The 23,207-nt window shown below is 51.3% G+C and overlaps 1 protein-coding gene across 1 annotated transcript; it reads right to left on the reverse strand.

The window, feature by feature from the left end:
* Positions 1 to 1,931: 1,931 nt before the first annotated feature.
* Positions 1,932 to 22,504, reverse strand: LOC121144534 (inhibitor of carbonic anhydrase-like). Its single transcript, XM_040962796.1, has 17 exons — positions 22,462 to 22,504; positions 20,417 to 20,589; positions 19,795 to 19,903; positions 18,788 to 18,982; positions 18,249 to 18,399; positions 17,523 to 17,578; positions 15,658 to 15,836; positions 14,098 to 14,254; positions 12,857 to 13,014; positions 11,558 to 11,648; positions 10,500 to 10,550; positions 9,073 to 9,228; positions 7,400 to 7,544; positions 4,938 to 5,002; positions 4,254 to 4,438; positions 2,825 to 3,011; positions 1,932 to 2,109 (listed from the first exon to the last, which is right to left on the reverse strand). Exons 1-17 carry the CDS (start codon positions 22,502 to 22,504, stop codon positions 2,075 to 2,077), a joined length of 2,136 nt encoding a protein of 711 aa, XP_040818730.1. The 3' UTR covers positions 1,932 to 2,074.
* Between the last annotated feature and the right edge of the window lie 703 nt (positions 22,505 to 23,207).

Consider the following 23,207-nt stretch of genomic DNA (forward strand, 5'->3'; position numbering starts at 1 on the left):
GCTATGCACTGCAATAACAAGGTGACAAATCACCATAATGAAGAGGAAAATATTTGTATTCCTGCTAATCAAAGAACAGACAAGAATAGACAAGTAGCTCATCCAGGTTTTCTAAGAAGCTGGAGAGTCAAACCTAGAAGTTTTCGACTCCACTTCCGTTCTTCCACAGATTGACCTGATCCCCAAGAACGGACAGGTGAGTGAGAGAGCACAGGTGGGCACCTAGAAAGAACACTGGCAGAGTCTGCGCTCGATGGCACTTTGCCTGGGCAGGGCTTCATCTGAAGTCATTGTTTCCCTCCGTCTCCCCGGGCTTCCTCAGCACAGCTCCAACTCCAGCTCCTTAAAGCCAGAGATGCCCAATTTCTCTAAGTCGCACACCCTTTCCAGGACTGTTCACCAACTGCATAGACAATGTGTATGAAGGTAAACATTGCTGGCATTGGGAGCAAGATGCCTGGAATGAAATCAAGTATCAAAAAACACTAGAAAGACTTCCCCTTCTTCTGATGGAGTAACCAGCCTTGGACAAGCCTCCCATCAGAAGCAGGGAGAAATTTAGCCAGACACACTGAGTAACTGTTTTCAGATAATTGACAGAACCAGTTCGTATAACTTGAGAAGGGAGAGAAACACAGCAAGTTGAGTTCTGCAGTTTTGTTCACTGAACACAAGGACGAGTGACCAAGCAGAGCAGGGCAGTCCCCCGTGCTGAGGGAATAGGGATCAGGGAGAGTGGACAGTGAAGAAGTTGCACTGCAGAAGAGTAAGGACTGCAGAGAAAGAGACCCTGAGGTCTGTATAGGTCTCCTAGAATTTTTGGCTACATGAGTACATGGAGAAGCTGTTACAAGAAGTGTGACTCAGTGGGGCACAGCCCTCAGTGATGGTGAGGACCAAGGCATTGAACGTCTTTTGGAGAGTTCCCAGTTACCCTGGAAAGATATTATGAAACACACAAGGCGTTTGGGGAAGGCCACGTGTGAGGGCATCTTCACAGTCATTCTTTGCCTGGCTCAGGATCTCTATTGCGTTCTGCACGCTGCAGACTGTCGTTTGTTCAAGACCCCAGGCCTCTCGTGCACAGATCTTGGGAGGGTTTTCTCTGCAAGGCTGTGCTGTTTCTGGTTCTCAACCCACACATTCCAGCACCTTGGCCTTGAACATCCTAATCCGTTTCCTTAGTGCTATGGCTCTTGCGGGTGGGTGCTCCTCCTAGCACCATGATGTACGGATATTCTCCCCAGGGAGAAAGTGGAGTAAAAAAGGTTTTTTCTGTTTTCTTTTAGATTTATTTGAGGGTTAGGCATTATGGCACAACGTTAAGCTGCCACTAGCAAGGCCTACATGCCGTGCTACAGTGCTAGTTCAAGTCCTGGCTCAACTGTTTCCAATACAGCTTGCTGCGTATACATCCTGTGAAGCACTGGATGACGGCTCAGATGCCTGGGCACTTGCCACCCATACAGGAGACCTGGATGGAGTTTGGGGCTCCTAGCTTTGGCTTGTCCCAGTCCAGTCTCTAATAAGAAACCTATTTACAAGAAATGGACATATGTCGTACTTTGAGGAAGTTGACTGTGAAAGCAGTGATTTTAATATTTTCCAGTGACTTGAAATCAAGAACTTAATTCCACTTAACCTTATCAGCCTAAAATGTTAAAATATAGATTTGAAAAATACACAAAATCATTCCCATCCTTTCTCTTCAGTATGTCTTTCCTAGGTATTACACATGCTGATTTTTTGTCCCCTGGTCATCACCAGTCAGATTTTCTCCAGACTTGTTGCTTAGACTGTATGCAAATGGCGGAAATTGAACTAGGCTTGTGGAATTTGAAAAAGAACAGAACAGCTGAATAAACACAGCCACAGATGCACAACTCTGGGATAAAGAATTTTTCTCTACACACACACAAAATCTGGTGGAGTTTCCAAAGAAGACACAATTTTTATTCATTTTAACTTTTGCATCACTTACAGCACAGAATCACCACAGAGGATCGCTGTGAATTTAGAAAGGCATGGGAGGATGTAGCCACACTCTGCTTGAGCCGCCCACAGGGATCTGCCACTAATTCCCCAAGGATGTGCAGGCATCCAGAAGTTCTGTGAAGCGACATAAGAGAAAGACCTCAGTGGCTGCCAGGGCTTGGCAAACAGTATCCAGAAGTAAACAGCCATTTATACGAACTTTACAAAAGTCTCTCCTAAGTGCTTAAAGGTTTTCCTTAAATTCCAATGCTTTCTTTTTAGGTCGCTGTCATCATCTCAGACACACAGTACAATCCAACAAACATTCAGTCCTCCTCCCAGGCAAGTGCTTAGCCTAGCTCTAACGTGGCTTCCTAGTTTATCACTTTTTGAGACAGCTATGCTACCCCCAAAGCAGATGGAGCTAGAAGGGGCCAACTCTAGTGCCAACGATGCATAATGCTGCATGCATTTTACTTCTACACTTAAAATCATTGAGAAGAGGTCCTCTGGGGGTGGTAGATTGAGTACGCCCTTCCCCAAGCCTCCTCCCGCCACTGCCTCTGCATGTTTTCACCCTACTGGTAAAAATAAATATGCATGAAAAGAAGTTCAATGCCTAAGTGATCTCAAGTTCTATTTTTGCATTCCCTGTCTCCTTCAGAAGATGTGATGCCAATGTCTAACTGGGTCATTCCCTAGCGAGTGTTAATCCCCCACAGGGCAGGGAGCCGGCCCTCCACCTCTTTGTGCTCCTCTCAGTACTGTGCAGGGCCTCAGCCTCACAGTCCTCAACACCCGCATCCATCTCCGTTCCCACGCTGCTTCTCACTTGGTTCATTCTACTTACTGGAGCTTAAGCACGGTTTTATGTCAGCAATAGCCTTCAGATACTCTGGCCCTAGGTATTTTTCATAGGTGGTTTTGTTCTGAAGGTTGGCCAGGCATTCCGTGTCATCACTGAACAGCAGGTCCCGGGTGGAGGACCCAAATAGCTGATACATCCTGTATTCAAATCCATCTCTTCCGAAGAGTTCCTGGGTTGGACAGAGACGCTTGGGAGTGATTGCTGGTTCCAGGGAGCTGAGGGTGGCAACCTAAGTGTGGAATTGCTACAAAACAACAACAAAGTGTGGTCTCTGAGCTCAACTAAGGGCCTGTCCCTTCCTTGAGTGGACTTCTGGAAAGTCCATGGAGTTCAGCGGACTCCTTGGGCAAAAGAGAGAATGACAAGAAACAGTGAGATGAGGGATGCGGAAACTTTAGAGGGCATGTGGGAAAATGGGCTTAAAAGATGTAGGCTTGGGTGTAAAACAGGTTTGAAATCCATGCATCCTTTCGGCATAGTGTGACTTTTAAAGCTCACATATGTGTGAAACAAGTGAGACACACGAAGAGTTCCTGCATGACTACGATGGCATGACCACTTCCCCAACCCCTGCCAGATATTCCCAAATCATGGATCAACCTTGCAGGGCTTTCTGCTGCCTGGAACCCTTGTCGCTTTGCCTCTTCTTTGTGCTGGCCTGCCTCAGGAACCAGGCCGTTCCCATCTCTTTTCCCCCTCCTCTCTCTCCCTTTGCCCACTTTTCTTGTGGCCAAGGTGGCAACTCATTCTGAATGGAACTTTTCCCTTTCAAAGTCCACAACTGGAAACCTCTCTTGTTTTTCCAGCTCTCACTGGGATGCGAAGGCAGCAGATGCTAAGACATGGATTTCTAGTTCAGGGCACCTACAAGGTTCAGTTTTGCTAGTGCCAAAGGCACAGGAAACTTTGAGTCTTCCATAAGATGTCAGGGTTTGAGTAGCATGCTACCTCCTCAGGTCAGCCCTAGCAGCTTCCTAGAAGGGGCACAGGAGTTAGTCTTAGACTCTAGCTTTCATGAAGCCTGAGACAGTGTCCAGCTTACCCTTGGGTCAACCATGAGTCAGAACACGTAACTACCATTCTGTTTTGCTTGCCCGCAGCTCAGCCTAGTACGATGGGTGCTGAGTAAGTCCCGTACTTCCATGACAGAAGGATGGATGCTCCTGGAGGAGGTGAACAAGCCTGAGAGGCACCACAAGTCGGCTCGGAGTTGAGCGAGCCTTGGGAAGATGCTCTAGCTGTCCATGTCTGATACTTGGGGGAATAAGAAGTTGGAGATAGCCACTCACTAGCTGCAGGAGAAGCTAAGTTGAGAGAGAGAGGCCCTAGTGTGCAGGGAGAAGGGGTGTGAGGCTGGGCTAAGGTGTGTCTGGACACATCCAGATGTGAACGGAGGCCCGGGTGTCTATACCTGCTGGTTGAAGAGTATCCTGCTGACAAAATCTGCCTTCTCTTTCCTTGAGACTACAGCATGGTTTGGCACTCGGCTCAGGTGGCAGCTGGGAGCCTCACCGACAGGCGCCCTGGTGCCATTGAGGCACAGCAGTTCAAAGTCTTCTGCCTTCAGATCCTTAGCCCATGCTTCGGGGTTCCTGCCTGGGGAGAAAAAGCAGGTAGGTCTGTTGCAGCGGATGGCCAATGCCAAGGTGGCCTTACGGGGGTGGGGAAGTGTGATTGATCCCTGGTATCCCCAGGGCCATGAGAGCCACAGAGATAGAGAGGAATGCAACTATAGAGCTTCTAAATAAAACAGAAGACAAAAACCCACTGACTCACAGATTTGTAACCTTTCAGATGGATGATAACTAGAACAAAGTGTGTATTCAAATCCAGAAAGTGTGCCCTTCCATGAAAGAAGGGAAAAGGGAAGCCACTGAGATGGGGGACATCTCCATATACAAAGCTGACCAGGATTTACTTCTGATACACAAAGAATGCCCCCTTGCCCTTGAAGGAGAGCCACGTGTGCCCACACTAGCATGGCCTCTGCATGCTTGCCAGTTGGGTTCAAGGCCAGTGTGATAAGCAACCCTGGTCTAGTGTGACGAGACATGAAGGATTTTTGTGGGCAGCACAGGACCTTGCAGGACCCTACCTCCAGTGTTCTGCAGGATCGTGCTATGCTTCACGAAGGCCACATCACCCTTCTCAACCAGACACCTGTGTGGCAAGGGTTGGATCAGCAAGGAGGGGGAGGCTCACACCCCTTCTACCCGGCCCAGCATTCCCACACAGCAATTCTCACACCATTGGCAGGGTGTGGGAATGCAACAGGAGAAAACCTCCTATTAAGGTGCGGGGGACCCGGTGGGACCCAGGTCTTTGGGCCCACTTGTGCGGTGGGTGCCAGGTCCATGAGCCCCAGGAGTGGGAGGACCTGTGAGGCCCTAGCTCTGGCTTTTGAGGCCATTTGGGGAGTGAACCAGCAAATGGAAGATCTTCCCCTCTGTCTCTCCTCTCTCTAAATCTGCTGCCTTTCCAATAAAAATAAATCTTTTAAAAAATTTAATAACAAGCCCCCATGACCTCACACTCCTCCCAGCTCCTGGGAAGGATCGCTCTCACTGTCTCTGGCACGGGATGTGTCTCACCTTCCCTGCCCTTGTCAGGCCTGCTCCGGGAGTAACTCAGGCAGCAGCCGCGAGCCAGGATTCCCAGCTTGGACACCGTTTCTTAGACTTAATCGTATTTGATCTCTCAAGTTCATCTTTCCCTTATGGATTTGAAATGTCGCTTTTGTTATAAGCCAAATTACAATATGTTCATGAATCTCTGTTGGAGCTCTATTCTCCTCCACTTGTTTTCTGGTATTTAAATGATTCTGTATTCATTATTGCCACAGTATTGAATCTTGAGTTTTATACCTAAGGGAAACACAATTCTTTCTTTTTTTTTTTAATACAAATTTATGCTGCTTAATTAAGTAAGCACACCCTCAAAAGACAAATATCAAATGTTTTTCCTGATTTGTGGCCATGATTATGCAATATGCAGAGTATAAAAAAATGTTATGTATATGAGCAAAATAGCTTTTTTGGAGGTTTGATTATTGTTTATAGCCTTGCACTCTTGAGGAACAATGGTTTTTCTGCTTATTACTTGTGGGATTCCTTCTTTAGTCGGGTTAGGCTGGCGAGTGTAAAGTAAGAGAAAGTATGTCATTGTAAGCTCTACGGAAAAAGTAGAAGGGGAAGAGGAAGGAGGGTGGGGGCAAGGGAGGGAATGAGAGCGGGTAGGATAGGAAATAGCATTATGCCCTTAACATTGCATAAATGGGAGAGGCAAAAATTGTGGTATGGCACGTTAAGTTGCCACCTGCAATGCTGACAGCACAGTCCTGGCTGTTCCACTTCCGATCCAGCTCCCTGCTAATTTTCCTGGGACAGCAGCAAAAGATGGCCCAAGTTCTTGGGTCCCTGCCCCCACGTGGGACACCTAGATGAAGCTCCTGGCTCCATTCTGGCCCATCCCTGGCTGTTACACCATTGAGGGTGTGAGGCAACCGGTGGAAGATCTTTCTGTCTCTCCCACCTCCCTCTTAACTCTTTCAAATAATGAATAAAAATGCTGTTTATATGAGATACATGACATATACTCTCCTATATAAATAAAATTTTTTTTCTCTCTAGTGTGGTCACTTATGTATTGTTACTTTTTTGAGAACCGACTCCTCCCATCTGGCTCAGCTCAGTCGCCTTGTGCCAGAGGAGGGGGATGACCTTGCCACGTGACTTCACCGCAGGAGCTGGGCGGGCAGGAAGCTGGCAGTCAAACGGGGCTGCCAGCCCCTTTCCTGGCAGCTGGGTCTGGCATGTGATGTTCCTCTCTGGCCAAAGCACTGGGCCTGCTGGTCCCAAATACTTCCTGCCATAGACCAAGAAACCACCCTGCAGGGCGAGAGGGAAATGAGACAGAAAGAGACAGAGGGGCTGGAACAAGCAGTGTGTGCACCCTCATAGGACGTGACAGAAAAGGGCCCAGGTTTGGGTGATTTGTGGAAAATGGAAGTAAACTTTATTTGGGTGGGAACATTTTTAAATCCATGCATAGTTTTTCATAATACATATGTTGCCTGGATTTTTTTAAAGATTTATTTATTAGAGCAGCAAAGTGACAGAAAGGGGAGAGGGAGAGATGGAGAAAGAGAGAGATTCCACTCACTACTTGTTCTCCCAGTGGCCACAACAGCAGGTCATGGCCAGGGTGAAGCCATGCGGGTAGCGGGGGCCCAGGTGCTTGGGTACATCAGCAGGGAGGTGGATCAGAACTGGTGCTGCCATATGGGATTCTGGCCTCAGAGGCAGCAGCTTAGAACATCATGCCATACTACTGACTTTTCCAAGAGCTTCTTGTAAGTCTCCTGCACCGGAACATTCTTTGCTGTTTATCTGGGTTCCCAATTCAATTGGATGTTCTGAATTTTATTAGCAACACAGTCCTTAGGCATCTTGGCTGATTCAGGTCAACACAACACCCAGTTGCTGGGACGATGGCTCTGGCCAGGGGACAAAAACCCACTGGGTTTGTGGGAGAAGATCTTGCCCAGATGTTACTCACCTGAGGGCCCCGCTGAAACCATAGTACTTCTCTTGGCTGTTGGGAACGCACGTATGGGCAGGACTGCTGCTGCTGCCCCCACACAGGGCACAGAGACGGGACCCCGGGTTAGAGCCAGGGGCACAGCTGTGGCTGAAGAACTCGTCTGCAAGGAGACACCCACAGTTAGCTCTTGCTGCCGAGTTAGCAAAAAAAAAAGTCTGGGCTTCTGTCCCTAAAACTCCTCATATGATATAACGACACATGTAGGTGTTGAATAACATTTTAGTAAGAACAAGAATCTGGGGGATTAAAAACCATTCCTGCTGGAGCAAAGAATCACCAAGAGGGGGAATAAGGGGTCCGCTCTGGAAGTTCAGACACAGCTGTTGGCCCTAAGAAAGTTGACAAACTAGAAGCCGGGACTGCTTGAGCCTGAACCATGTGCTTTCTGCCGTCTGCTGCCCTGGAGCTCCTGTACTTGGTGGCCGTGGTGACTTTGAAGCCCAAGAAGCAGGAGTCCTGCTCCTTTGGGACTTGCAGCCTATGAGGCAACATTCAGAAGCAAGAATGCACCCCATGGGCCAGCGCTGTGGCATACAGGTTTACTCTCTGCCTGCAGTGCCAGCATCGCATCTGGGCGCCAGGTTGTGTTCTAGCTGCTCCATTTCCCATCCAGCAGAGGATGGAACCAAAGCCTTGGGACCCTGCACAAGTATGAACAACCCAGAAGAAGCTCCTAGTTCCTGGCTTCAGATCGGCTCAGCTCTAGTAATTACAATCACTGGGGGAATGAACCAAATAAAATAAACTAAAAAAATAAATCTAAAACATATACCAGTAAATTTGTTTCTCTTCTGACTCTGGGAAAAAGCACAGGTCCATGAGCTGCAGCCGCAGAGCCAGAGTCAGGGAGAGAGAAAAGTGAGGAGGAGGTGTCTGGGGGAAGGGCTGGATCTGTAAACAACCGCCAAGGTGGGCTGGGGTCATGACAAAGTGGCTGCCAAGGCGGGTCCTCCAAGAGGAATGCAGTAAGTGGGGAATGGACAGGGCCCAGACGATACAGAAAATTTCTGCAACCGCTGGTCTTTATTTTTAGGGAAATGAGAGGCTTCTGAAGGTTTTAGATGATGCTGGGCCACAGGTGGTGGGCAAGATATACCCACATAAGCCTGGTGGTGAGTGGGTGGGAACTGATGCGATGGGGAGCTCAGGTGACAAGTGGAGTGATCATTTCTCATAGTCAGGAGGACAGGGAGAAACTGACATGGCTAGCCTTGCACAGACACGTGCTGGGTGATAATAAATTACCAGCTGGCGTGAGTGGGTGGACTCAGCAACTTTCCATCCAGCTAGAAAGTTCTGGAATGGCACCAGAACCTTCCCCCCATGTGGGAGACCTGGATGGTATTCTCACATGCACACACATATGCACTGCACCGTCTATGCTTGGCTGGTTCTCTGAGTCATCGATGGGACATAAAACCAGGGCCGGTCCCTAATGATGGATCCTGGGACCCCTCAGCAAGCAGCAAGGAGCAAGGGAAGGGGCAAGCACCTGTTCTTGGAGAGGTTGGGCTTGCCCACTACCATCACGCCCTTGACCTCGCACCTGGTGATGGAATTCCTTACCTTTCATTGAGCTGCACTTACCCAAGGCCCAGGCCCAGATCTGCTTCCCAGGACACACTCACCGAGTTTGCAAGACCCAGTCTGGTTGTATATTAAACCCAGGGGGATGTTCCAGCCTGCGGATGTGCCAACTGCCGGATGGCAGGACTTCCTTCCTTGCAGAGACATCCAGGTGATGTCGGGATCTGACTTCTTAACCACAGCCACGACGTAGTAACCTGGCCAGGAGATGGGGACGGGGGAGAGTAATAACAGTGAGGCTGTCCTCCTGCCCTGGGCCATCTGATGGCATCTCTGAATGGTGGAGAAGGAGCCCTGGGCCTCCTGCACCTCTGTCCCATTCCTTGGTTGTGCCGCTGCACTTGCGGTGTTTTCCTGCAGCTGTGTTCTTAATGTAGGTTAGGAGGGATGGGATGTTGAAGGTGGGCTGATCATGGTTCTCTGCCTTCCTCTTCAGGACTTTCTGGGAAGACATGAAGTTCTGAGAACGTTGGATTTTCCTTTGCACCTCTTCCGTGTCCCTTCTCTTCTAGCTTCCTTCCTGACTCTAGCACAGGCTCTTTCCCGCAGCTGTCACTACCAGGCACCGGGCCTGAGTAACATACACTGTTACTCCCCAGGCAGGCCACTCACAGACATGCACCCAGATCCATGCACACACTACTTTTTCAGTGCAATTCTGCCATGCTCTCCTTTCGGTGAGTTGGGTTTTGTGTTCTTCCCGATGTGTTGTTTTTGATTCGGTACAAATGGATACTGCTATGTCATTCTGGTATTGAAGGTGTCCCCTTATAGGATGGACATGTACCGATGCAGTGATGTACTATCAACACATGCACGTGTATGGATGGACCATATCCTGTCATCCTCTTCTGGTGGCCTTTTATGTTGTAACTCAGTTCCCCCGATGATGGAAAGCTCCCTTATATGAGGTTGTCCCCTGCTGTCAAGCCTCAGCTGCCTACCAGGGAAATGGAATGCCAGGGTTCGGGTTCCCCCTTGTCCTCCTCACTGGCACCATCTACGATTCTTCTCCTGCCTGCAAGGCCTCCGCTCCACTCTGGCAACGGCAGAAAGGGCTGCTGCCCCATGCCGACCTTCCTACCAGCAAGGATGGGGAACATGTCATGCAAAGCAGCAGGCTGGGTCAGCAAGGGCTTGGTGTTCCAGTCACGCCCAGGTGCCTCCTGCCTGTGTGACCCTGGGCAAGACTCCCAGGTCCCGAGCCCACTTTCCCAGCTGCACAACATGGGACAATACTGCCCATCCTCCAGAGAGTCCCTGGGAAGAGCGAGTGGGAGCAGAGCAGTGTGGGAGGAGTCTCAGATACGATTTATTGTCACAGCTATGAGGCAAATTAGCACCTTCACAAAGAATTGTGTTTTCTTCCCCAAAACTGGCAATTTGTGTTTGAATTTAAGGCCTTCCTCACCCTCTCCACAACCATAAAGCTTTACCTGCGAACCCAGCAGGGCTGATTCTGACTCACCTTCCTCGGGTCTGTTCACACACCCAAGCCTTTCGGTGCTATTCTTAGCATCTAAAAATAAGAAGAAACACACTCAAGGTGTTGGCATTGCATGTTATTCCATCCACGAAAAAAAGTCATGAACTTCCCGAGCTCCATGATCAAGAATGAAATGAGAAAAACGAGTGGGGCAGTTTCTCATTGGTTATCAGCTGGGTAAGGCTCTGGTCCCTCGCTGTGTGTTATCAGAACACGAGGTCCCATCCAGGAATGAACACACAGCAGGTTGCAGAGACAGCACTAAAGATGCCTGTTGAAGGGAGCAAGAGGCAGACGCCAGTGCTGCCCTTGGCAGTCACGCTAGCATAGCTGTGCAGGACTTCTGGGTCCGATGCCCTCCAGAGTCCCAGACGGTGGTAAGCGATCATTTTGTTTTTGAGATTCAGTCTTTAGAATACCATGGACACAGCATCTCACTCTTCTCAGCCTCAACTTTTAAATCTGTAGAGACACCCTTATGGGTCCAATAGAGCGGTTTTGTCTTGAAGGACAATGTAGCAGCTGAGGAGTAATAAATGGTGTCAGGGAAGTCTTATTCCCCAGCTTTATTTTGCCATGTGGATGGATCCCCACCAAAGGACAGAACCTTACAGTCCCACCACATCCAGCCCTCTCACTGTAGCTGGAGTAAGCTACTGTCTAGGAAATCTAGCGAAAGAGGAGAGAGTGGCTCAGATCTTCTCAGCTGGGACAAAACATGCTCCCTATGCCCTCAGCCATGGCTACTCCAACAGACGTGTTCTGAATAGTGGGCCTCTCTCACACAGGGTGATTTGGCAAATCCCATTCCAGCTCTTCCCCATGCCTGCCAACTTTATGCTAGCAGGCTTAAAGGCACTCCTTTGATCTCTGTGTGTGTAATTCCTGCATCTGTTATCTGAAGTGGTTCTGACTTGCACCAGCTCCCACACCCATGCCTGGCTCCTGTTATCTCAACAATGAGCAGCAAACCATCCTCTTCATCTTCCTTGGTCCCTAGCCAGGGCCAAGAAAACACAAAGCGCTCCCTCCCCACCTACCGTAGTTCTCTGCCAGGACAGGTACCAGACCGCAGCGGCCTGCTAGGTAGACAAGGCCAGCATCCACGCTCGCGGCATCAGCTTCTCCCTTCTGAAGAAGCAAAGCGACAGCTCAACAGTGAGGCCAACTCCAGCCCCACTGACTCTCACGGGTTTCCACCTCATGGGTTGCACCTGTCCTCACTCAGGTCTTCTGGCATGGAAATGTGGCATTTGGAACACTGGACATGCTTCGGACCTGTTGACCAGGAGCAGGTGCCCAGCCCAGGCCATCTTCCCTGGTCATCTCCCATGAGACCCATGCCGTCACCACTGCTTCCTTGGGGTTACCATCCCTCAACTCAGTGACCTACATGGCCAGACTAGGGGATGCATTGAATCTGTGTGGCACACATCTCCTTTCAAAAGACCAAGTTCAAATCTGTTCCCAGACTCTCATTGCAACTGTATTTAGAGTCCTTTGAGCAAGTAATATTTCTAAATATTTATTAATTAATAATTAACTCATTTCCATCCATTTTTCTAATCCAGGGCAAAAAAAAATGTATTTACTGTCACAGATAAGACCACTGAGACAAAAGCACACAGATATGTGCACGTCCTTGACTTTCGACTTGCTGACCTGGAAAGGCAAACAGCAGTTCCTCCAGCAGAAGGGCTGACCCAGCCCTCCCACGCACCAGGCGCTTTCCTAAGCACTTGGAATGCCAGTTTGAGATATGGTTGTTCTGCTCCCAATTCAGCTCCCTTTAATGCTCCTGGGAAAGCAGAAGAGGATCGCCCGCGTGCTTGGGTCCCTACCATCCAAGTGGGAGATCAGATTGGAGATCTGGGCTCCTGGCTTGTGCCTGGACCAGCCCTGCCCATTGCAGCTATTTGGGGAGTGAATCAGTGGACAAAGATTCTCTCTTTCTATAATTCTGCCTTCCAAATAAATAAGTCAATGTTTTAAAAAGAGCTCATTAGCATGCATATAGTTACTCCAGAAATACTTGTTTTAGCTTGCGTGAGTATCAGAGACAGCCTCAGAAATATTAACAGTTACAAACACAAAGATGTCCCACCCAACATTCTCTATCATAGCAAAAGACTTGGAAACAACTCAGATGTAAACATTGAGAGATGGATCAGAAAAGCTTGGTTGAATCTTACACAGCCATTGACAGCTCACATGAGTGTCTCACTCCCAGGCTTAAGACTAGAAGCAATAGCTGAGGAGCTGTGTGTTTTTTGGAGGGTGTGCACGCACACAATGCTACATGCATGTCTACACCCATGCCTGGGAGGTGGTTCTCCTACCGTGAGGGCAGCAACGCAGTCCTCGGGGCTGTCCTGCGTGGTGCATGCCAAAGCGCCCCCGCTCACTGCACTCCACTGATCACACTTGGCCCTCTCGTGGGGGCCCACGGCACACCACCGCACCTTCCGTGGGTCTTCCACGCCTAGGATGGGGCAAGAAGAGACAGGAATGGAAAGGAAGTCACAAGGTGAGTGTGGGGCTCTGGTGCCCCTGGCTGCAGAGCGGCTGTCCTGAGCAGCCTCCCAGGACGCAGTAGAGTGGATGCATCTCCATCCTCCACACGCTCATTCCTGCCTCTCACCTTCTCTGCCTCCTGACCCCAATTCCTCAGGTGTCACCCTACTCACCCCCGGGAGGAGGGGCCTCTCGGAGCACCAGCCCAGCTCAGGACCTGCTGGGGTTTTTGCTTCTGCAGGCCCAGGCTCCCCTCCTAGCAAGCAGTAGGCAGTGAGGCAGGCACTCTGTGCTGGGCAGCCCTGCTTGCTCTATCCTCCACACGGGGTGGCTGCTTTGGAGTGCAAGCTCAAGGACGTGGAAGAAGAAATGGACCCTGGGGATCCAGCGGGAGGTGAGAGCAGGATGGCAAGGCTCTGGGAGTCTGCCTCTACTCCTGTTGGTAGCAGTGGCCCTGCTCCCATGGCAGTCCAGCAGGGAGGGACTCTTCCCTAGCAAAGGGTCCAGCTGACACAAGGGAACCAGAACCACCATTACTTCAACTCGCTTGCAACACAAACATCTTCAAAGCCGTTCTGCAGGGCCAGGCCCAGGATGCCACAGGAGATGCCCACTTCCCTTCTGGAAGGGCCTGGGTTCAAGCTCCTGCTCTCTGGGCCCAGCTTCTGGCTGACGCACACCCCAGGAGACAGCAGGTGCTGGCCTCCATGCTTTTGGCCCTGCCACTCCACATGGGCTATGAGGGACCCAGCCTGGGTTGCAGGCTTCTGGCTTCATCTAAGCCTGACCCCTGCTGCTGAGGACACTGGGAGAATGAACCAGTGGAAAGAAGAACTTTCTTTCTCTCCACGTCCTTGCCCATCAAATAACTAAAATTTTTAAAAGCCCTTGGCAACCACATAACTTGAGTCTTTGTCTCAGTTCAGCCAGAACCCCCTCATCTGCCCGGTGTGCTAAGTAGCTTTGCTGGGCTCTGCAGATCGGTGGAGGCAAGGCTGGGTACACATTCCTCAGTAATGCCTTGACACAATCACCCTCCCTGCCCAGCAGCCACCCAACACCTACATACCTCTCTTTAGTCTCTGAATGGGAGACACATGCTTGGTGTCTCTTTTAGGCGAGACCCTGATAAATCCCTGGGCAGCATCTGTGAACAGCAGGTCTCTTCCGTGAGGAGAACCAAAAAGCTGGAATCCCGATGAGCTGCCTCTTCCAAAGTGTTCCTGCCCAAAGGCAAAAAGAGAAGTGGTGACACTGGGAGGCTGCCTGGCCTGGAGCTGAAGTCCTGGGTGAGACAAACTGCGTGCCAGGCCAGGGGAACAGGGAGCAGGAGCCCACAGCAGTCCTTCCTTCTCCTTGGCACTTGCTTTCTGCACTTTTCACTACCAAGGTCAGTTGTGGTCCAAAAAGAAAAATAGAAAATTCTAGAAGTAAACCATAATGTAATATATTGCTACAACTGTTCTACTGGGTTCTATTGGATTACTGGGCACTATCTCCAATGTATACATTAAACTTTTGAGTAAATGCTATGAATAGGAAAAAACAACAGGCTACCCCAACTTTGGGAATATCTGTGATGTTAGCCATGAACTCGGAGCTCCAGGACCTTTCTCTCATGGATGAGGGAGAATTCTGAGCAACTGAGACTGCCAACAAGGGCCGAGGCCCTTTAGTGTCCCTGTGGTCCGGACACTGTCCAGTGCCTCCAAGCTGTCTGCAATGTGTGGCCTTGTGGAAGCTACCAGGGGGGCAGTCCCCCATGAAGGGAAGTGGTCACCTCAAGAAGAGCTGCCCTTTGTATTGGAGGCTGCTGGCTTTGGACTCTTCTTCTCCCTGTCACTAAAGGGCCGGCTGAGGGACATCAGACAGTCCCCTCCCCTTTCTGGCCTTCCAAATACACAAACCCCATTGCCTGTGACTCCCATAGAGATACATGCCTGCAGCTCCCGGTGGCATTCACCCACGGGTGTCCTAAGTGTTGGCCTTGCTTCTGGCTTTTGCGGTTACCTGCGTGAAACACCTGCCGCTTTGTGGGGACCCTCTTCCCTTCCTCTGGGTGCAGATGGCTTCCTCCCCAGAGACTCACTGCAGAACGCTCCCCTGCTCCCTCCTCCCCACCCTGGTGGCCCCAGTGCATCATCCACGCCCCAGCAATGTGCAGGTCCATCTGGTGGGAGCTGGTATTCGTATTCAGCGTGTTCCCACACCCTCAGCTGCGAGGGTGTGGAGGCAGAGCGGAGAGAGTGGACAGAGGTGGGAGAGAATGCTGTGCCCTGGGACCTGCTGAAGGGAGATCAGGAGGGGGCAGGATCCAGGCCCATGGGAGAACAGGGAGGACCTCACAGAGGACAGGGGCATCTGTGCTGCCTCCGGAGGATCTGTCTGGACTGGAAGAGAATGAAATGCAGCCACAGGAGCCTGCAGGAAGAAAGGTCTCACAGTTTTTGCTCTGCAAGCTACAAGCAGATGGTGTGGCTTGTCAGCGAAGCAGATCAAGAATGGCACAGATCCTTCTCTCTCCTGAACAGGTATGCACTCCGAGAGAGGCAAGAAGACAAGGAAGAAAGTCCCCAGACCAGCGGGGACCCCTAAAGCAGAAGGCAGGACAGTGGGGCGGGTGTACCTGGGCCTGGTTGAGAAGCTCCCAGATGAGGTCCTCCTTGCCATCCACACTGCGGGCCACGACGGCATGTGAAGGGACGCGAGCCAAGTGGCACTGCTCATACTCGTCCACTGGCTTGCGGGTGTTGTCTGGGCACAGCAGCTCATACTGGTCCCTGTCAGCCTTGTCAGGCAGGTTCTCTGGGGGAGGAAAAGGCTGGATGAGTTGACAGCAGACATGGCCAGGAGCTGCGGCACCCTGCTCCTGGAGCTGGGGACTGAAGGGGAACCTTTGAAATGTGTTTTATGTAGATCGGAGGCGTCCAGCATGAAGACTGATGCAGTCTCCCTGCAGGTGAGCATCTGAAGCTAATGCCGTTGGTCATGAATCGCCAGATCCGTTCACCTTGGCCTGCCTGATGGGTCAGCACTGTGCTGCAGCAAGCAGTCCCTGCTGGAACCGAGGCCCCAGTCCAGCTCCCTGCTCACGTGCCCGAGAAGTGGTTAACAAATTGTGCATGTGTGCTTGGGACCCGGCCATCCTCCTGGTAGACCCTGAAGGAGCGCCAGGCTTCCGATTTGGACCTTGCCCACTCTTGGTTCCTGCAAGCCGTTTGAAGGACAAACCAATGGGTAGAAGACTTCTCTCTGTCTATTTATCTCTGTTATTCTGCCTTTCAAATAAATAAATGTTTAAAAAAATTTAAAAATTGTCTGAAATACTGTTTACTTCTGGTAAACTGTCCCAAACTGTGGAAAGGTTGTGGTGAGATTTTTTTTTCAGATATTCAACATTAAGAAAAAACACATTTTTGTTCATGGCAGCAAGGTCTCTGCAATAGATTTAATTATAGATAAGCAATGTTAAAATATTTACAGCAATGTGTATACTTAAGTTGTTTGAAACACCTGGGAGACAGCTATAATGAATTCTTCAGAAGAATGTAATTAAATTTGAAATTAATATTTCAATAATTAAACGAATTAATTTTATGGCCAACGTGGCATTGCATCAGGCTAATCCTCTGCCTATAGTGTCAGCATCCCATATGGGTGCCAGGTCATATCCTGGCTACTCCATTTCCAATCCAGCTCCCTGCTAATGACCTGGGAAACAAGCAGAGGATGGCTCAAGTCCTTGGGACTCTGCACCTGTGTGGGAGACCTAGAAGAAGGTCCTGGTTCTTGGTTTCAGATCAGTTCAGCTCTGGCCGTTGCAGCCATTTAGGGAGTGAACCAGCAAATGAATTCTGTCTCTCTCGTCTCTCCCTCCCTCTCTCTCTGATTCTAACTTTCAAGTAAAATAAAGAAATTTTAAAAGAGGGAACTGATTATTATAATTTGCTTTGTTTTGTGAGTTGAAAAGTACTCTCTGTTCACATAATTTGGTGGATTTTTAGACATAAAAAATTGAGCACTGGGCCAAGTGCAAACGGCTCCGGTTCACCACGGCCCATGGCCAGGGGTTCTTACCTGCAGGTGGTACTGGAGGATATGACTTGCCTCTTGAGTTGGATCTCTACCACGCAGGCTGGTGCTAGCACTGTGTGGTTCCAGCCCTTCCCCAGGAATGGGGAGCACTGGCAAGTGCAGCTGCCACTCAGCCCTGTGCCCTGGAAGAAACCTGCTGAGCCTGCGTGCCTTGTGCCTACGCTAGGATGTTTGGGAGGTGAAGGGATGCATTTTTGACTTATGATCTTATGTAATCACGATGAATAATTCAAACACAACCCCGCTGTAAATGAAGACGCATCTGCATAAATACAGAAATACACAAATCATCAACACTCATCCCAAAATGCAGCAGAACTTTTAAGCAAAAAACAAACCTCTCCTTCATTCCTTCTCCCAGGGTGAAGCTCATGTGGTTTTTTCCTCAGTGCTTACCGAACACCGTCGTGTGCCTGACAAAGGACACGTCCCCAACACCATCCTCCAGACACCTGGGCAACATAGAAGGGGCAGTCAGACCCCTCCTCTAACCATGGCACAGGTCTTGCCTTGCTCTTGGGGAGCCCTTTTGCGGGGGTCACCCTGGACCCCTCGTTTCACACACTCAGTCCAGGAAACATTTTGTCCTCCCAGAGGCCATGACCTTGTCAGAGACACCTCCAAGCACCTTGACCAAATTCAAGCTTGAAGCAAGCAAAAGTACTTGGACACTGGCTTTCCAGCCAACTCTGGGAAGGAACGGTACAAAAAGACTCTCACCGCCCTCTTGGAAGCAAGCAGGTTTTTTTGAGTAAAGCCTTTGGCAAGGAGGCTAAAGGAGTCCGGAGGCCCAGCAGGCTTGCCCGGCTTTATGCAGCAGCAATTGCTCTTACAGAGCCTGAGACTGCCTGGGTGGAAAGGGATGCAGAAAGGCAAGTGCAGATGCCTGGTTTTCGGCCGGTGTGTGTAGATTCTAGCGGCCCAGAGGAGAGTCTGTCCCCTCAGCCCTTTACAACCAAGCAGAGGGCTCTGCATAGGCTAGTGTCCTTGGGGCTGTCCGTGGGAGAGACACTCAAGCCCTTGAACTTCACTCGGGCTTTCCAGGGACCCCCCCTCCAACCCCCGAGGATACCCAGTGCCTTTATCTCAGGCTGAGGCGGAACAGCCAGGGACCTCACTCACTTGAAGGCACCTGAGTAGCCAAAGAACGGCTCATGGGAGGAGCAGGCACACTTGTTCTTCCCTTTTCCCGCACACAGCTCACACAGCTGGGGCAGCATCTTCCCGTCTGCACAGGGGATGCAACTGCTGGAGAAGACCTTGGCTGCTGCTGCTCAACAGAAGACACGGACACAGGCATGAGTAGCTGGAGCCTCCCGCTGCACCTGTGAGAGCAAGGTCCTATCCCAGGGCTGGGAGCCTGCACCCGCCTCCCTGGACGATGCTGCAGGCCAGTGGGATGCAGCCTTGGGGTGTTGGTCAACAGCACTCATGCTGGGGATAGTGGAGGGCTCCCTGCATGTTTAGGAGTCACAATCACACAAGGGACCAGGGCTTGTTGGCTGTAGGACAAGAGAGCAGCTTACTTGCTGTGAATGCAGGCTGCTAGCCTCTGGGAATTCACCAGTCCTGGGGCTGCAGGACTCCCACAGGCTGCAGGTGCACACAGCCTTGCTGCTTCCTCTAGGCCGTGAAACACCTGCACCAGGTGGTGGCTGTACACTCCCAGCATGCCACATGCCCTGATGGTCTACCTGCTGCAGAGGAGTCCGAAGAAAGCAGTTCTCCAGCAGGGATGTGCCACCCAGCAGCCCAGCCCAGGCCTGGATGGCAGGACTTCTTGCCTCGGAGCTGGTTCAGCTGGAAGCCGCTGTCCTTCTTCACCACGGCCACGGCATAATGGTAGCTCTGTGGTTCTGAGGAGGAGCAGAGACGGAAGGGCTACAGGAAGCTGCCGCACCATGACCAGTCGTCTTCCAGACTGAGTGTAGTGGGCAGTGTGGCTGGGGGAGGGGGAACCCTAAGGACCCTCATTGGCCCCTGTGGAGTAGGTAGAAGAGCCAAGGAAAGAAAGCCCCTCACTGACATGAGAAAGCTGACGCTTCTCAAGGCAACAGATCTAGCACTTTCTCTGCTAGTCTACCTAAGCTGGAAGGGACGGGCATTCTGGAGGCATCAGCATTGACGGGGCCTGGCAGGTGTTTCAAGGAGAGCACAGGCCTCCCTCCCTTGGCTGCCTCTCAGCAAGTGAAATCGAGGCAGGCTGTGCTCACACCTGCTCCCAAGCACAGCGAGCAAGCAAAGCTGCCTGCTGTGTGAGGGCTCCGCCTCCCGTGCGAGCTTGCCTTAAGCAGACTCCAGCCTCTGTGCTGTAGAGTGCACACAGGGGACACAACACTGATCAGAGCCTGTGCACTGTCAGCGACGGGCTTCCCACTGGTGCAGCCTCACTGGGAGGGTTGGGGACAGGTAGCTGGATGGCGCTCTTCCCCACGGCTACAGAGACCCCACAGCCAGCAACTGCATTTCCGTCAGGCTCTATGAAGCTTGCAGGTGCCTGAGTGAAGCCCATCTCCCAGCCGTGCTGGCCAGCATTAGTGGCAACCTCCTTTAATTGAAAGAGCTCCAGCAGCTTTGCTCCCTGCAGCTCACAGACCAACAGAGTGCCTGACTCCCCATCACAGCAGTACCACTCCAGAGACCTGGGGCCCCAGGGAGAACCCACCACCATCTTTAGATAAATAGAATTCCATCACAACCGGCTTCAGCAGGTAGGGCGCCTGGCCTGCCTTGAGTGTCAAACCTCCATCAACCGTTACGGCATCCACTTGGTTTGCCTGAAAGACACCAGACCCTGAATGAAGCATATCTGCTCTAGGAATGACCTTGGCCCAATCCCTCTGGAAATGATATTAACTGTGATTCATTAATTAGTAATTATTGTAACTTTTCTCTAGGGATGTGCTCATATTTCATGAGTTTCTATTTTGGGTACAATTTTTATATCTTGTTAACAAGAGATTGAAAAAGTTGAGCAATCATAGCGTCACACAGAGCTTGCTGCTTTCTGAGTCTTAACATCCTTGTCAAGGTGCTGCCGCCCTCGCATTGACCAGAGGGCACGCGGATTGAGACAGAAGCCCTCTTTCTTAGTTGTTCAATGGTAATTATGACTTTTACTGTTTTTCTTTGCAACACAGGTCTTGTATTTTGGATCTTTGGCTCCTTGCTGCTCTAACGCACACCCTGGTTCCTGTGGGGAGAAAGCTCTTCTGAAGCGAGAAACAGCAGCCAAGTGCAGAAAAGCGAAGTGGGGACTCGGTTGCGATCTCTTTGCCCCCAGGACTTACCTTAATGGCCAGGAAGCACTCATGGTAAGAGGTTCTTCTCACGCAGGTGACAAAGGGACCATCTGCTGGGGAGACTTCTCCTACACTGTCGCGGAAACTGGAGCACTTTGCGGCCTCGGGGTCAGACACGGTGCACCATCTTACGGTTTTGTCAAGGTCAGCCAGACACAGCCCTAGGGGGAGAGCCTAGAGCTGTGAGAGACTCGCTGGCAACGGAGGTCAAGGACAAAAGCAGCCGAGAGTCACGCACCCAGGACTGGTTGTGTGGCTTCCAGAAATTCTCAGGGCGCAGTGCTCTGATTCCTTTGGTCCCCTTGGATAAAAATGCTGAACATATCCCCCAAAATGTGAAACATGAAACTGGCATATAGTGCAGCAATTCTGCAACTAGGTAGCTTTTCAAAATAAATGCAAACAAGGACTCAGACAAATATATTATGCAGATGTTCATAACAGCACTTTATGCTAGCTCAAAGCTAGAGACAAACCAAGTGTGCACGAGATGGAATTGGGCCATCCTCCACTGCTCTCCTAGGCTGTAAGCACGCAGCTGGATCAGAACTGAGGCTGCCAGGACATGAAGCAGTCCCCATGTGGGATACTGGCACCATAAGCAGAGGACTAGGTCACCAAGCCATCTTACTGATCCCTTCCTCTGGCTTTTTTGCTTGAAGTTCGTATCTCTGGCTGCGTTCCCATCATTTGCCACCACGAGAGTTCTGGTTGGACTGGAACATCAAGTCCAGGGTCATGAGGGAGGGAAAGTGGGAGAATGATGGCCAACAAGGGCAGCTCTTGCTACACTGCCTTCCTTGTTCCAATCCAGCCAGTTGGGAAAATGAACTTTTGCTGAGCCCCTGACATTGCCGGGAGAGGAGGTGAGGCAGAATAAACTACAACACAAATCTTGCTCAGTGAGAAATTGGCAGAGATCTGAGGCACCGCACTTGGGGTTTCGTTGGGACTGTGGTTGGACCAAGACAATCCTCTACTCTCCCAGCTTTCCCCAGTGCCAGGAGAACTCCCTGCACGCTGCCCCATGACACTGCTGGGCCAATGAGGGGCTATCAGAGGACAACCCCTGCCCTCCCTGCCCTCCCCAGGAGGTACCCTCCCCTGGGGCCATCTCCAGTTCCCATGACAGATAGCCTACCCCAGGTACCGCCCACCCCATGAGACCTGACAGAGCCTGGGCTGCATAGAGCCAAAAGGGGGAACCAGGGAAAGGAGGCTTTTTCCTGGCTAGCTGCACACACACACACACACCCCAATCCAAGAGCCCTAGAGAGCCCTTGCTCCCTGAACAGGAAGCACCTTCCCCCAACCTTAGTTCAAGGTCTCTTTAACAAGGATAGGATAACCACTAGGCCCACCAGCTCCAGGAGGAGCTCATTGCCACTGCAACCCTGTTCCTTGTGACAAGGCAACCAGTTCAGAGAGGTCATTGGGGAGCTCAGCATCAGCCAGCAACGAGTGGAAAATGGACCCTACTCCAGCATGCCTCAAGTGCCCTGCTGTGCATTGGGAGGCATTGGGCAGCTCAGGGCTGCAAAGATTCCTCTGTTAGTCAGATGTGCCTGTGCCCCACTTAACCCTGAAGGTGTGTGTGTGTGTGTGTGTGTGTGTGTGTGTGTGTGTGTGTGGAGACCCTTTTCTCCTCCAACCCTGCCAATAGGATCAACTAGCTCCAACCCAGGCATAAATCCCTAGACCTAAGCACAGGCAGTCATGGACCATAGGGAAGCCCACCACCCGACTGGGCGCCAGTCAGACATGACTCGTGACACTGACATTGGCACTTCCCATTGTTTCCCGCCAGCCATTTTAAAGAAAGCTCCTCCAGCGCTGGCAGCAGGCCCTGTTTGACTGGGCGAGGTCTTGTGTTTCTGGAGGACCAAAAATAAAAAGATCAGGCACTCCAAGGGGCGGGAGGAGGGCACTTTAGACCAGACAGGCGCCAAATGCCTCCGAAGTTCCCTCGGGCGCGCTGGCCCCTATGCCCTTACCTAGAGCTCCAGCGCAGGGCCCACTGCCCCCTCACTTACCCAAGGCCCCTACACATAGTAGGGCGCAGGCCGCGAGCCTCATCCTCCTGCCGCGGGCGCGCATCACCTGTCACCCCGTCACCTAGCTGGCTCCACCGCCTTAGCCTGCAGTTTTACCCCAATAATGGCCTGGGTCCGCCCCATCCTGGGTGGCGATTGCCACGCCCCCACAGTCCCTGGGTTGCCCTTGAGCTTCTCCAGGACTCAGAGAGCAGGTGATGGCGCCCAGATCTCAGCGCCCTGGGCTGCGGGCTGGACCTCCTCTCTCGGGTGAAGCCTCGGAGTTGGGGTCACCCTCCGAGTGCGCTAGTCCGCCGACCTGGGCTCCCGGCCCAGGCCCTCGACCTTCGGCCCCTCCTCTAGCCTGTCTCATCCAGGACCAATGCCGAGGGGTGTCCACCAACTGCAATGCATGGACCCCTCCCGACAATGCTCAAACCCCCAGCTGCAGGGTCTCTCCCTTCTCCCCAAAGCTCTCTGCGAGTGAGTGACTCTGCCGGGGCACTGAATGCTGAAGGTGAGACCTGAACGGTTGTAGTGACTCCTGTCTGGGCAACCTTTCTGCGGTTAAATACAAATACAGGAACCAGGCAAGAGCGGAGGGGGGCGGGGTGGTCAGTCGTCAAAAATGCCCTATATGAGGGTCTTAGGTCAACCCTCACCACCCTGGGAACCAGAGGCTGAAACAGCTTTCTTCTGTCTCTCGTTCTCTCTGTAAATCTGCCTTTCCAAAAGAAAAGAAAAAG

Source organism: Ochotona curzoniae, unplaced genomic scaffold (assembly GCF_017591425.1).
Source record: "Ochotona curzoniae isolate NIBS_2020 unplaced genomic scaffold, NIBS_Ocur_1.0 contig_1302, whole genome shotgun sequence".
In the NCBI taxonomy this organism is placed as follows: domain Eukaryota; kingdom Metazoa; phylum Chordata; class Mammalia; order Lagomorpha; family Ochotonidae; genus Ochotona; species Ochotona curzoniae.

Excerpts from the sequence above, each read along its gene's own strand:
- LOC121144534 (XM_040962796.1), bottom strand. The coding sequence starts at position 22,504 with ATGAGGCTCGCGGCCTGCGCCCTACTATGTGTAGGGGCCTTGG. Across the intron at positions 18,400-18,787 it reads GCATGTGGCATGCTGGGAGT|CAGCAGCAGCCAAGGTCTTC; the intron begins GTACAGCCACCA and ends TCTTCTGTTGAG. Across the intron at positions 9,229-10,499 it reads TGTGAACAGACCCGAGGAAG|GTTACTACGTCGTGGCTGTG; the intron begins GTGAGTCAGAAT and ends TCTCCTGGCCAG.